Below are 14,888 nucleotides of genomic sequence, written 5' to 3' on the forward strand. Positions count from 1 at the left end.
GTGGGTGTACTTTATACGTTGATCATGCCATGAAATTGAACAAAAAAAACAAAACCAATGTAATAATTGGAATGACGTAAAAAAGAGCCTACGGTACATTAAGTAAATCTGTGTATTGTTTTTTGTTAACAGGGACCATGTACAGAACAGGTTCTATACCAGGGTTAGCTGAACAGTTCACCTGGTAGGATATAGTTTGTGCAATAAACCACAGACAGAGATAGAATTCCCTTCAAACATTGTTTGAAGGGCTAGTGCACCCCCTGGCGGTACAAGGAGGCATTACACTCGCTCACCCACCCACAAATATCGATCTTTACAAGGGTAGGTAGACTCTCTCTCTCTCTCTCTCTCTCTCTCTCTCTCTCTTCCATTCAATTAAAAAAAGCTTTATTGACATGAGAAATATACATTTGCATTGCCAAAGCGGGTGAACAATAAAATAAAAAGGGTTAGAAAATAAAATAAAAAGGTCAGGTATATAATATCTAATATAATAAGTATAAAACGTTAAATACAAAATATATATACATGTCAAATATTATGCTATAAAAGTACTGTAATGACCTCATCTGTGACTTAGGAATGTCCAATCACAAGTACTCATTCAACATTTATTGTTTCCAACCTGGTCACTGTATGGCCGTAACCAACGCAACGTAAAGCAGGTGAGGTGAAAGTGGGAGGTCCGCTCACCTGATTGAAGCGCGGGCCCGTCGAGAGTCGAACCAGTAAAATCCCAAAGGGGCGTGTTTGAATCTCGTGCACGGGCACGTTGACTACGGGCACGCGCTATAAACGGGAGCTAGCGCTGGTCTCAGCGCGTTGTCTCGTCAGGAGAGACGCGCCACCGGTAAGCTGCTGTTTGTGTCCATTGAGCCGCGGTTTAAGTTGGTCTGTCTGGTCACGCTCTGTATCCCTGGAAATGTTTGGAGTTGGAGCGTCTTCGCTGTCACACGAGAATACGTCCTGTTTGCGGTGCAGGCTGGGTAATGTAGTTCATCGCTTCACACAGGTAATGGTTTGCTGTGCTCAGCGTTGCTGCTTAAAACTACACTCACTGTTTTGCACGGCAGTGCAATGTTTAATGTATATTTAGTGTTTAATGTGCAGTGTTGCTTGTGCGGGGAATTGTTGCATATTCAGTTTAAACACTAATTATTTTATACTATACTATATTATATATTATACTATTATTATAACACTAAATACTGACTATTGTAATTTATGTTTGTATATTATTCAGAATTGATAGTATATTATGTAAGTGGCTATCAATATTGTTGTTTACACCGTAGCCTTTCTATTCTACAGGTTTATAACCTGTTATTTGTGGACTAAAACAACTGCATAAGGAAAATCAAACAAAGCAAATAAAAAACCACAAAGAGTTAAAACAACGTGTCTCCTTCTGGAGCCCCGTTCGGTGGGGAGAATCTTAAAGAACACACACACACACACACACACACACACACACACACACACACACACACACACACACACACACACACACACACACACACACACACACGGGGCGTGTGTCCGTGGGGGCGGGCCAGGAGAGGACGTGATGTTCGCGAAACGAAACTTAAGGTTGACAGAAACCCGACGAGGAGGAAGCAGTTCTCTCCCTCAGGAGAACAACACAACACGTTTTGGGACACACACAGTCTGACCGACAGCAACCGCAACCAGGTGAGTAAAACAACACGACCTCCGCGCCTCTCTCCCCGCGGTGTGACCCCGTACGGACCGGCCCTACAGCGGGTTATGATGTGAACTAGGGGAGCGCTAGGATCGGACAGGCAGCCTGTCAGGCAAACTCACACGCTGACTCCTCACCCTCACCCTAACCCTCACTGTAACCCTAACCCTCACCCTAGCCCTAAACCCTCACCCTAAACCTAACCGTAACCCTATCCGCGAAACGGACCCGTGTCGGGGTCCACCTGCACGCCGCGTTGGAGCCGCTACGGAGGCAGATCGCGGACCCTCTCGCCCGCAGCTGCAGCCCGTCGACGGACGCGCAGCGGGTATGAAAGGCGTTGGCCTTGCGTGGGACGCTCCCGAAGTGCATTGTGGGTCCGTCCGTCAAGTTTAACTTTTCAGGCAGCGACGGATCCGTCACCCAATCAGATCGCGTTATGCAAATATACGCACGTGCACTGTCTTCTTTCAGCTAAGCTTTCTGTAACCTTTTTGTAACCAGAATGCGCTTTCTCTAGACCAGTGATTCCCAAAGTGTGGGCCGCGGCCCCCTGGTGGGCCGCGAAGGTACTGCAGGTGGGCCGCGAGAGGTCATTTTCTATTTTGTAATTAAGTTTTGAGTAACCATTAAATATTTATGGTTAAATATTTTAATTTAAATTATGTTTTATTCTTCATTTATCTGACCAACTTTTGAGCCGGAACGTATCTTTCCGTATTTCATTATTGACGGGGGAACCAGTATATCGAGATAAACTGCGGGTGGTTTCTAGGCATGGGCAAAATGATTCTTTTCCGGGAATCAGTTCTTTCAGTTCCCTTCACTGTCACAAATCGTTCGTTTGATTCGTTCGTTCAGTTCGTTCAGTTTGTTAAGTCATATGGTCTGTTACGTCATTTGGCAGGGCATCTCAGGTGTCTGGCCTCACCGCTTTGCTTTTAAATATGAGGTACGCCCGCAAACGGAGCCTTTTAAACCACCAGAAGGTCTCAGACGGTGACGGTGCTCGGGAAAACAGCTAATGTCTGTAGCATTAGCCTACGACGCCGCTCGAGCATTACGTGTGGTTTGAGAACGTTTTAGACTCAATCAATATGAGAACGTTTTAGACTCAATCAATATGAGAACGTTTTAGACTCAATCAATATGAGAACGTTTTAGACTCAATCAATATGAAGTCGAGGGGAGACGAAGCTCTGTTCGTTTCTATCTTTTATTTACGTGACCATATTTTTATTTTATGTTAAAAAAAAAAGGAATCAGTTCTCTTCTTTTTGGGAATCAGTTCTCGTCGTTCACCTTCGGGATTCGTTCGTTCCGACCGAATCGTTCGCGAATCGCCGGTTTCACAGAGACTGCACTGAGTCTTGGGTTAATGTCAAGATGGACTTGTTTTGTGCCATTAAACGGCCCAGCTGTGATGGATTGTAATAAGCATGTGTGACAAGTTGTATATAACAATTTATTCATAGCAAGTTGTATGTAACAGTTTATTCATACATACGGTTTGTATTATATATTGTTGTTATATTACTGTTACCATGGTAACAATAATATTCGTCGATCGTTTGATTCGTCGATCTGTTGGTAATGCCTCGGGGCTCCTCGCGCTCCTCTTCCTCATTCAAATAGACGAGTGAAGGAGAGTTGCGTGTGTGTGTTTTTTTAAATCTTTCTCCCGCTACTATTCCCCTTTTTAAGGGTACAACACATGCATGCGTTGTAAGAAATTCAAGTATTGGTCTGATTCAGCGTTCAAATAATGTTCTGTTTTTTTCTCCTTCATGTTGTTATTTGGCTGCTTTTTTATGTATATGCCTACGCTTTTTGTTCAATGTCAAACAGTCAGGATACGGCCCTGACAGTTCGCTTTTTGTTAATTTCCTACATTAGGTAAGATGCAGGTGACATAATGTCACTCATATCCAGTGTATCCATACTGTTCATGAAATAAAAAGAAGAAATAATTCGTCCTGTGTGTTGATCAGAGTTGTTGGGTGGGCCGCGAGAGATTTTCAGATTTTAAAGTGGGCCACGGCACTCTGAAGTTTGGGAACCCCTGCTCTAGACATCACACGGTCATATGAATCATGTAGTCATATTAATCATGTAGTCATATTAATCATGTAGTCATATTAATCATGCAGTCATATTAATCATGCAGTCATATTAATCATGTAGTCATATTGACCATGTAGTCATATTAATCATGTAGTCATATGAATCATGTAGTCATATTAGACATGTAGTCATATTAATCATGTAGTCATATTGATCATGTAGTCATATTAATCATGTAGTCATATTAGACATGTAGTCATATTAATCATGTAGTCATATTAATCATGCAGTCATATTACACAGTTCTATTCTTTTTGAGTGAAGTGGGGCACTAAAGGTCCCATGCTACTTTACGGATGCCTTTATATCGGTGTTAGTGGCCCCTAATACAGTATTTGAAGACTCATTCCCGAAATTCATCCTTGGTGCAGAGTTCCAGCCGCTACGGGCCAGTCCCACAATGAGCTCCACAAACGTTCCTGTAGCTTTAAAGGCTAATGAGGAGGAGAGAGGCGGTCTTTGATGAAAAGGTTACAATCCCTTCAAATTACCCTAAAAATGATTTGGCCAGAGGATGATGTAGATATGGTAATCTATCCAGTTTCTAAAGCCGATAGGCGCACATTAATCACACATTTAACAGGCATGACATTGGAATGTCTGCAATGTCCCATCCTGAATAGTATGGGCTTAAATTTGTCTCATTAATATCTGTAAACGCACAGATGGTGATCTACAAATATTTTTGATTTGCACACGTGTTTTGCTATCCACAAATACAAATTTATAATTTGTAACTTGTATTTTGGTTTTTACATACTTGTAAATATATTGTGTTTTTGTAAATACACAATTTTCCATTTGTAAAAACAAAAAGCCATTTGCAAAACTGAAAATTCTGCTCGTGAAGTATAACTCAGCATTTGTGGATCATTACTCACGCACGCGCATCTCTTTCCTCACTTACGCATTTTTGAGACATTCTTGTCGAAGATCCGCACAGATCCACAAGCAAATAGTTCGTGATTCACAAATGGCCCGCCCTCCTCAACCAGTAGGTGGCAGTGTTGTTCTATGCGTTGATACTGCATTGGTACTTACATGACCAACAGGCTGACAGGCTGTTGGTCATGTTTGATAAAAAAGTACATGAAGTGCTTTGGGGTCAATTCTTAATTTAAACATTAATATTTTTAATGATGCACCAGGTTAGGCAAGGCAACTTTATTTATATAGCACTTTTCATACACAAGGCAGACTCAAAGTGCTTCACATATTAACATTGTCATACAATAAAAAGAAAATAATAGATAGTGAAATAAAAAAAAAAGAGTAAAATAAATAGAAATAAAGGCTAAAGTTAAAAAAGCATTTTAGAAAGTGCAATGTATTTAAGATCAGATCAACAGTCTCTCTGGTATACCCACGTGGTATACCCACTTTCTCTGGGACTCCAACCCGGATTCTAGGGCTCTAACCCTGACAGAACTCTGGTCTCAAACCCTTCAAAGTCCATTCAGGTTAGAGTAGGGATGTAACGGTTACCGGTGTAACGGTAAACCGCGATAAAAATGTTGTCAATAACAATTACCGTTTTCATTTCAAATAAAATTATTATCTCGGTGGATAACCGCGCCCGCGGTGTGGAAACCGTGTGCTTAAATCCTTCCCAGCGCTTCATCCGAGCAGTGTTTGGAATAAGGCTGTTTAAAATAACGGCGTTAGGTAACGCTGTTATTTTTTCAGTAACGGGTAATCTAACTAATTTTTCCGTCGTTACAACGCTGTTAGCGTTACTGACAGTTAAATGCGGTGCGTTACTATGAATTGATTGAATAAACTGCGTGATCCGAACGCACCCCTGGCTGCACACACAAACTGCTAGTGAGGACGGAGACCGGGTGGGTTAACGACGAGATAAGCGATTATGAAGGGATTATGAAGGCAGAGTCGTGTTTCATGGTAGCCAATCGGAGCCAGTGTTTTTACACACAAGCCAGGATACGCGTGCCACACGCACACACAAACACCAAACAGATTCGACAAAGCAGTAGATAGTAGTATATTATAGAGTAATTCAGTTAATAACTCCGTTATATAGGAGTTCAGCGGACGATCAGCCTGGGCTTCCCTCAAGCCTGATGTGCGGGGAAATGAACCAGATCTCAGTTCTCTCTGTCTTAAGTAGTAGTAGTCGCCGTCGTCGTAGTAGTATTTATACACAAGAGTCAAAGTACAAAACAACTCCCGCTATGGGTTGTAGCCGGGCGCTGAGCGGGGGAAGAGGAGGAGAGGAGGAGGTCGCTGTCACGGCGATCTGCGGAGGAAGTGTCGGCGGGAGACGGAGAGCGAGTAATTGTTTACATATTGTTCTTTATGTCTTGAATGTTTGGATTAAACCTGCGCTACTGTAAATGTTCCTGACAAATAAGCTGTTTACACGCTGAACCCTTGTTCCTTTGATGTTAAAAGTTGCACTTTTGATAATATAAGTAAATATAATAAACACTTAACTATTTCAGTTTCCGTAGGCCTATCAGTGCTTTCTGAACATATTGAACACACTTTTAAAAATACTGCGATAATACCGAAAACCGGGATAATTTTGGTCACAATAACCGTGAGGTAAAATTTTCATACCGTTACATCCCTAGGTTAGAGGGTTCCCTGTACAATTTACAGCATTAGTTCTGTGAGAATTTATAAAACAGGTGGCTTAAATCAAGCAATCTGATTGGTTCCCAACTGTTCTATATTGCGTGTATACCGTTCAGTTTACAGAGTTCAGTATCACTCCGCGCCTAACTTCAACTGTTGTTTATTTATATATAAAAGCAATAGCATAGTTTACTGAAGCCTAAAAATATGTTGATTGATGGAGAGGGTGGAAATGTTGTAAAGCAATAGGCACACGGTGAGTGAACTGCTCGATAGTAGGCTAAATTGCCGGCGAACCAAGCTACCGTCTCTAGCCTTCTCTCTGAAGGACGCTACCGTGTGTTGTATAGCAACCGCCGTACACTTTGCAGCCAGGAGGGACTACTTTTTTGTATTCGTTAAAAAAATGCTTTTCAGACTTTCTCACTTTTTCAAAATTGAGGGTGTCTATGACTTTCATTTTGCAATACTTATGAAAGCAGTAGATCACTTCAGTCAGTGAAATATGCTTATTAGATCAAATCTGCAATTAATCGATTACGGACGTCATGACTATTTGAATAACTTCCAATGTTGTGGTTTTGTGTCATTTGGATACGTTGTATTTGAACCTCTAGATAGTTTTCAGGGACAGAAAAAGTGCTTCCATGTTGAAAGTGAAAGTGTAGCGTTGTGACACTCGGCTGTTTCAACTGGGCAGAAGTCTGAGACTTCTCACCCTATGCAAACGTTGTTTTTGGACACATACTTATCCCATATTTTAGACAATAATTGATATAAATGTACTTTGAGAATGTATAATTCCTTTAATTTAAATCCAAAGTAACATGACATGGAGGCACTTCACTCATTTATAAACTAAATAATCAGACAAACATTGTAAGGTGAGTCCAAAATATTGACCCCTCATCCTCAGTGAAGCTGTCCTGTCTGCAGGACTTCATGTTGTACCTCCTATTGGATGAAGATTTCTGCTTGAAACAACAAAATATATAACGTATAAAGCACTTGCATTTGAACGAGTTCAAACTGTTATTTTACTATTGTTATCCATGTTTTCTAGGAATGGCCTCTGCTACTTCCTGGTCTGAAGAGGACTTCTCCTGTTCCATCTGTCTGGATGTGTTCAACAGCCCAGTTTTCACACCATGTGGACACAACTTCTGTAGAACCTGTATTACAACGTTCTGGGATGACCAAGTCCAGTACAAATGTCCTGTTTGCAACGAGCTGTTCCACACAAGACCTGATCTACGGGTTAATACCCTCTTATCAGGGATGGTTGATCGGTTTAGAAGGTCTGCACCAGTCAAAGAGCAGCCTTGTGTTGAACCAGCAGAAGTTCCCTGTGACGTCTGTACTGGGACCCAGCTGAAGGCGGTGAAGTCCTGCCTGACGTGTTTTACCTCTTACTGCCAAACCCACCTGGAGCCTCATCAGAGAGTCGCAGGCCTGAAGAGACATCAGCTGGTCGAGCCTATGGACCGTCTGGAGGACAGGGTGTGTAAGAAACACGACCGACTCCTGGAGCTCTTCTGCCAGACTGAACAGGTGTGTGTGTGTCTGTTGTGCACAGTGACGGACCACAAGTCCCATCCTGTTGTACCTCTAAAGGAGGAATATGAAGTGAAGACGGCCCAGCTGGGGAAGATAGAGGCTGAAGTTCAGCAGATGATCCAGGAGAGACAACGAAAGATTAAGGACATCAGAGACACAGTGGGACGTAGCAAAGCAGACGCAGACAAAGAGATAGCCGATGGTGTGCAGGTCTTCACTGCTCTGAAGCGCTCTGTTGAAAAGTGCCAGGATGATCACAACCAAACGGTTAAAGAGAAACTGAAATCCACAGAGACAGAAGCTGAAGGCCTCATCAAAGAGCTGGAGCAGGAGATAGAAGATCTGACCAATAGAAGATCAGAGGTGAAGCAGCTCTCACACACTGAAGACCACCTCCACCTCCTCCAGACCTTCAGATCCCTGAAGGATCCTCCACCCACCAGGGACTGGACGACGGTGGAGGTCCATCCTCCGTCATACGTAGGGACCTTGAGGAGAGCCCTGGATCAGCTGGAGGAGACACTGAACATGGAGATGGGGAAGGTGCCTGTCCCTAAACCAGATGTAAAGAAGTGTAAGTGTTTGTTTAGTTTGATTCATCTCAGGGTTGTCCAATGATCCAGAATGTCTCCGGTATGATACTGTGCCACACCGCCCATACCGCTGTTCGGTCATATTCTTTTTGAAGAGCAATTGAACCCAAAATTGATGCCATTTTATCACTGTTACTAAAAGAAGACCAATCATCTCGAGAACATGAATGAAATCCTATGTTTTTTGTCTCCCCAAAACACGATGTGATCGTTCCACTCTGCTCTGAACACAGGTGGTGTTCTTGAACACCATGTTCTTGAATGTCTTCCCAATCAGGGTCTTCATATTGAACCTCTTCTTGGCTTTCCTCTGCTTGTAGCCTCACCAGTCTCTCCCCCTACTAACCTCGTGAGGAGATCCCAGGATCAGCTGGAGGAGACACTGAACATGGAGCTGGAGAAGGTGGCTGACCTGAGATCAGCTCTAAACAAGTGTAAGTATCTGATTAGTTTGATTTAGGGCTGTCAAATGTACATTCAATATTCTTAAAATATAAAGATTTATTTTACAGAACAAAATGAAACATGTCAAATGTTTTTCCCTGAAGACAATGTTGTGAGTGCTGCAGTGTAAAGTGAGGTTGAAAACATGATAAAGCTACATAGCTTAAAGGGACACTGTGTAGGAATTACTCCCATCTCGTGGTAAAATGATATAGTGCATTCAAACGAACAGTGCTCGCTTTTTAAAATGGACGTTGCAACCTGGTTGCAACTACGGTAGGCGGTATGTGCCAAGAAGCTATGACAACCTGTCATCCCATTCTTTCGGGTGATGATGAGGTACGCTATTTCAAACAAACTTCAAACTGCATTGAACCATTAGTGTGAGCATGTATGAGTAATCACTCCTCGAGCAAGATAGTGAATTATGTTGACATGTTTATGTTTTTCATTGGTAACATTACTATGTCGTAGTCTAACCTTTAGCATCAGTTAACAACTTGACACACAACAAACACTTTTTTTTACTAGTGCTTATATAACGCATGAACTATGTAATAATAATTAGTAGTAATTAATTAATAAGTAGTGATACATTCCTTATTTGTTTATTTTTACGATGTGCATGCGTTGTCAGATCATCATCATTACGTGATTGAAGCGTAGGGAGAGGACAGAGAGGCAGTGGATCGGTGGGAGGTAGTAGGCAAGAAATACAACCCTTATTCAATCAAACAGAGCCTATGCTGCTATCCACCAACGAGGCTGTTTAAGCTTTTAACTATACGTGTTCTACTGTTAATAATAATAATAATAATAATAATTCATGAAATTGATATAGCGCTTTTCAGTGACCCAAAGACGCTTACATTGTGGAAGACATAAAAAACATGAAAGGTGTCAGGGGGACATGGGCAGGGGCAGGGATGAAGGTGGTTATGGGTAGGGGAGGTCGTAGGCTTGGGAAAAGAGAGAGGTTTTTAGAGTGGATTTGAATGTGGGAAGTGAGGGAGAGTCGCGGACAGGTTGGGGAAGAGAGTTCCATAGTCAGGGGGCTGCCCTGGAGAAGGCTCTGTCACCGAATGTGTTCAGTTTGGAGGGTGGTACGGTTAGAGAGAGAGTGGAGGAGGATCGGAGGGCTCGGGAGGGGCGATGGGGGATGAGGAGGTCAGACAGGTAGGGCGGGGCCAGGTGGTGGAGAGCTTTGAAAGTCAGCAGGAGTATTTTGAAGCTGATACGTTGTTTGACGGGGAGCCAGTGGAGAGTGTGGAGAACGGGAGTGATGTGCTCACAGGACCGGGTGTGAGTGAGGAGGCGTCCAGCAGAGTTTTGGACCATTTGGAGTCTATGGAGGGAATGAGAGGTGACGCCAGTGAGGAGGGAGTTGCAGTAGTCAAGACGGGAGGAGATGAAGGCGTGGATAAGGGATTCAGCAGCAGGGGGGGAGAGGCAGTGTCTGATTTTGGCGATGCGGCGGAGGTGAAAGTAGGAGGTCTTGACAATGGAGCTGACATGGGGATCGAAGGAGAGGGTGGGGTCCAGGATAACACCAAGATTGCGTGCCAGGGGGGAGGGAGTGATGGTCGAGGCGTCAATGGTGAGTGAGATGGGTCCAGTTTTATTGAGAGTGGATTTGGTGCCTATGAGAAGGAGCTCTGTTTTGTCGCTGTTAAGTTTGAGAAAGTTGTGGGTCAGCCATGTTTTTATTGTAGAGATGCAGGTTACGATGTGGGTGAGGGGAGGGTTTTGGGTGGTTTTGGTACTGATGTACATCTGAGTGTCATCTGCGTAACAGTGGAAGTCGAGATTGAGTTTGCGGATGATGTGACCAAGGGGCAAGAGGTAGCAGATGAAAAGAAGGGGGCCGAGGACTGAGCCCTGAGGGACCCACTGCGTGACAGGAGAGAGGGTGGATGTGTGGCCAGAGAGGGAGACGAACTGTTGCCTGTCGGTGAGGTAGGAGGTGAGCCAGTCGAGTGCGGTGCCCTCAACACCCTGTTGGCGCAGCCTTTTGAGGAGGATGGAATGGTGTACAGTATCAAAGGCTGCGCTGAGGTCTAGGAAAAGCAGGATGTTAAGGGCACCGCAGTCTGCAGAGGTGAGGAGATCATTGATGACTTTGACAAGGGCAGTTTCAGTGCTGTGAAGCGGGCGGAAGCCAGACTGGAGGGGTTCATAGAGGTTGTTTGACTGGAGGGGTTCGTAGAGGTTGTTTTACTGGAGGGGTTCATAGAGGTTGTTTGACTGGAGGGGTTCGTAGAGGTTGTTTGACTGGAGGGGTTCATAGAGGTTGTTTGACTGGAGGGGTTCATAGAGGTTGTTTGACTGGAGGGGTTCATAGAGGTTGTTTGACTGGAGGGGTTCATAGAGGTTGTTTGACTGGAGGGGTTCATAGAGGTTGTTTGACTGGAGGGGTTCATAGAGGTTGTTTGACTGGAGGGGTTCATAGAGGTTGTTTGACCGGAGGTGGGTGTGGAGTTGGGCGGCGACAATGCGTTCCAGAGTTTTGGAGAGGAACGGCAGGTTGGAGATGGGGAGGTAGTTGGAGAGGTTGGCTGGATCAAGGGTGGGCTTTTTGAGGATGGGGGTGATGGAGGCAAGTTTGTAGACAGAGGGAACATGACCAAGGGATAGGGACTGATTGAAGAGGGTGGTGAGGTGGGGGGTGAGGACAGGGAGGCAAGCCTCGGTTGGAGTCGTTGGGAGGGGGTCGAGAGAGCAGGTGGTTGTCTTGGACGCAGTGATAATGTCCAAAATGTCAACAGGTGAGAAGGCGGTGAGAGAAGGGGAGGGTGGGTGGTCAGGGAGGGGGGGGCGGGGGACAGGAATGGTGGGGGTGGAGGAGTTACTAACAGCGGCAGTCAGGGAGCTGTTGATTTGGGAGATTTTATGGTTAAAGGCGAGGAGGAAAGAGTTACAGAGGTCAGGTGAGGAGGGTGGATTAATGTCCGGCGGCTGGAGCAGTTTGTTGACGGTGGAGAACAGGATGCGGGGGTTCCGGTTGGTGCTGTTGATGAGGGTGGAGAAGTGGGCGGATTTAGCAGCATGGAGAGCGTCACGGTAGGAGGAGATGTGATGTTTGTAGGCTTCGGCGTGAACGGTGAGGCGGGTTCGCTTGCATAACCGCTCGAGTTGGCGGCCAGTCTGTTTCATGGTGCGGAGTTCCGGGGTGTACCAGGGGGCGGAGTTAGTGAATGAGACAGAGGAAGTCTTCCAGGGGGAAACGGAGTCAAGGGAGTCAGAAAGGATGGAGTTGAGCATGATGGCATAGTCGTCAGGGGAAGAGGGGGCAGAGTCAGAGGGGAAGGCAGAGGACATGAGCTGGGAGAGTGAGAGTGGGTTGACTGATTTGATGTTGCGGTAGGAAATGGAGAGCTTTTTGGGATTATGGGGTGAGGGTAGAGGAGCGGAGAAGAGGATGCAGAGATGATCAGAGAGTGGGAAGGGGAGAGGATGGGGGTTAGATACGGGTAGGGAGGCGGAGCAGACTATGTGGAGGATATGGCCTTTGGTATGGGTGGGGAAGTCAATGTGTTGGGTGAGGTGGAAACAGGCGAGAAGGGAGAGGAAGTCAGATGTCAGTGGGGCGGTCGGCTTGTCCGTGTGGATGTTGAAGTCACCGGTAACTAGGAGGCGGGAAGAGAGAGAGGACGCAATGGTGAGGAGTTCAGACAGTTCAGAGAGAAAAGATGGGTGTGGCTGCAGAGGACAGTAGATTAGAACAGTGGTGATGGAGTTGGGGAGGGAGAAGGCAAGGTGTTCAAAGGATGAGATAGATGGGAGGTTGAGGTTCAGTTCAGTGATGGACAGGGATTGTTTATGAAGAACGCCAACGCCTCCCCCTCGGCCAGAGAGGGGGGGTTTGGCGATGTAACTGTAATGGGAAGGAGTAGCTTGATTGAGAGTCATTGTTGTAGTCCATGAGGGAGAGAGAGAGGCCGTTTCTGAATTTGCGTTCTCGTCTGTACTTGTGTACTTTGCGTTCTCGTGAAACGTCATCAGTCGTAGCCCAAGTACTGTTCCTATTCCAAGTACGCATCAAGTCAAGTACAGTCGTAAAACCCGTGTGTGTTCTCCATGCGTTGTTAAACTGGCCGTTCCACCGAGGACGCATCGGAGGTGACTTGTGTGGACTTGGACCGTTAAATATCCCAGGATGCATTTCGCATTCCCTTGTTTTTAAATATTAGTATGTAAGCTATAATAATAGGCTATATATAGGAACATTTGACATATATAACAAAAATGTAGGCCTATTCATTCAAAATATTGACATACTATTTTAAAATTAAAGAGGCTGGGGTTTTGTTTATTATAATTTGTGTGTGTGTGTGTGTGGTGTGTGTGTGTGTGTGTGTGTGTGTGTGTGTGTGTGTGTGTGTGTGTGTGTGTGTGTGTGTTCTAATAGAGTCATTTCTCGCTCATTCGTTATTATTATTATATCAATAGTCTACTCTCCAACTACATAGCCAGTTAGGCACGCGCATCTGTACCCTACATATAAAAAGTTGTGTGAATAGCTTATACACACGATAAGCATATCTTTTCATTTATATTCATTCAAAATATTGACATACTATTTTAAAATGAAAGAGGCTGGGGTTTAGTTTTATATCATTAGTTTAAATTGTTCAGTAGTGTATGCCTACATGAGGCCGTAAAGCAGTTAACAGAGCTGAGGTGGTGACGTCACAGGTGCGTACTCGCGTCCTCGGAAGTCTGTACTTGGAAGTCTGGACTTGCCAAGTACGCACTTCCAAGTCCGCGAGTCCGTAGTTTGCGTACTTGGTATTGAGAAACGGCCAGAGACTAACAAAGACCACACTACCCTCCACCACGTGACTTTAACCAGACTCCTCCAGAGTGCTGTGATGTCCACTGATTGCTCAACGAGCAACAGCTGAGGCAAACGGCTAGAGTGAGACCAACTGAAAACTAATCTGAAGTGAAACTAAAACTGTGATTCTGAAAAAAGTATAAATGATATCGAAATTCTGATTAAATACTATCGAAGATACAAATGTGTAGATTTGTTTAATAGTTTGAGTGATGGTAAACGGTTGAATTTTGACCAAGTTATGATGTCTGAAGTGTTGAAGTGTGTGTGTGTGTGTGTGTGTGTGTGTGTGTGTGTGTGTGTGTGTGTGTGTGTGTGTGTGTGTGTGTGTGTGTGTGTGTGTGTGTGTGTGTGTGTGTGTGTGTGTGTGTGTGTGTGTGTGTGTGTGTGTGTCCTCGGATTTAGCATCCTAGCATATCTAAGATGTCAATGCTTGAAGCAGTACTAGTGATGATGATGATGATGATGAAGATGAAGAAGGGTTCAGTAGCTCATCATGTCTTGTTCTCCGTCAGATGCCTGTGAACTCACACTGGACCCAAACACAGCCCACAGACGACTCTCTCTGTCTGAGGACAACAGAAAGGTGACGCTGGTCAGAGAGGACCAGTCGTATCCGGATCACCCAGAGAGATTTGACTCCTGGGAGCAGGTGTTGTGTAGAGAGGCTCTGACTGGCCGCTGTTACTGGGAGGTAGAGAGGAAAGGAGGTGTTTCTATAGCAGTGACATACAGAGGAATCACAAGGAGAGTAGGGGGTGATGACAGCCTGCTTGGAGGGAACAACGAGTCCTGGAGGCTTGATTGTTATGATGGTGGTTACTCTGCCCAGTACAACGGTAGAGAGACAGACATACGTCTCCCCCCCGCTGGCTCTACCAGAGTAGGAGTGTATCTGGACCGGCCTGCTGGCACTCTGTCCTTCTACAGAGTGTCCCCAGGTGGAGGAGGGTCCTCAGACACACTGACACACATCCACACCTTCAGGACCTCCTTCACCCAGGAGGACCTCCTCCCTGGGTTTGGGTTC

The 14,888-nt window shown here is 44.9% G+C and overlaps 1 protein-coding gene across 1 annotated transcript; it reads left to right on the forward strand.

Annotated features, from left to right (window-relative positions):
- Window positions 1–1,555: 1,555 nt before the first annotated feature.
- LOC311373084 (E3 ubiquitin/ISG15 ligase TRIM25-like) lies at window positions 1,556–14,885 on the forward strand (the record flags this gene model as incomplete). Its single annotated transcript, XM_084489932.1, has 4 exons — window positions 1,556–1,695; window positions 7,491–8,558; window positions 8,898–9,011; window positions 14,374–14,885. Coding segments are annotated over exons 2-4 (1,692 nt in total), but the record flags the coding sequence as incomplete, so codon positions are not given.
- Between the last annotated feature and the right edge of the window lie 3 nt (window positions 14,886–14,888).

Source organism: Micromesistius poutassou (assembly GCF_964030765.1).
Source record: "Micromesistius poutassou genome assembly, contig: SCAFFOLD_5670, whole genome shotgun sequence".
Lineage (NCBI taxonomy): Eukaryota > Metazoa > Chordata > Actinopteri > Gadiformes > Gadidae > Micromesistius > Micromesistius poutassou.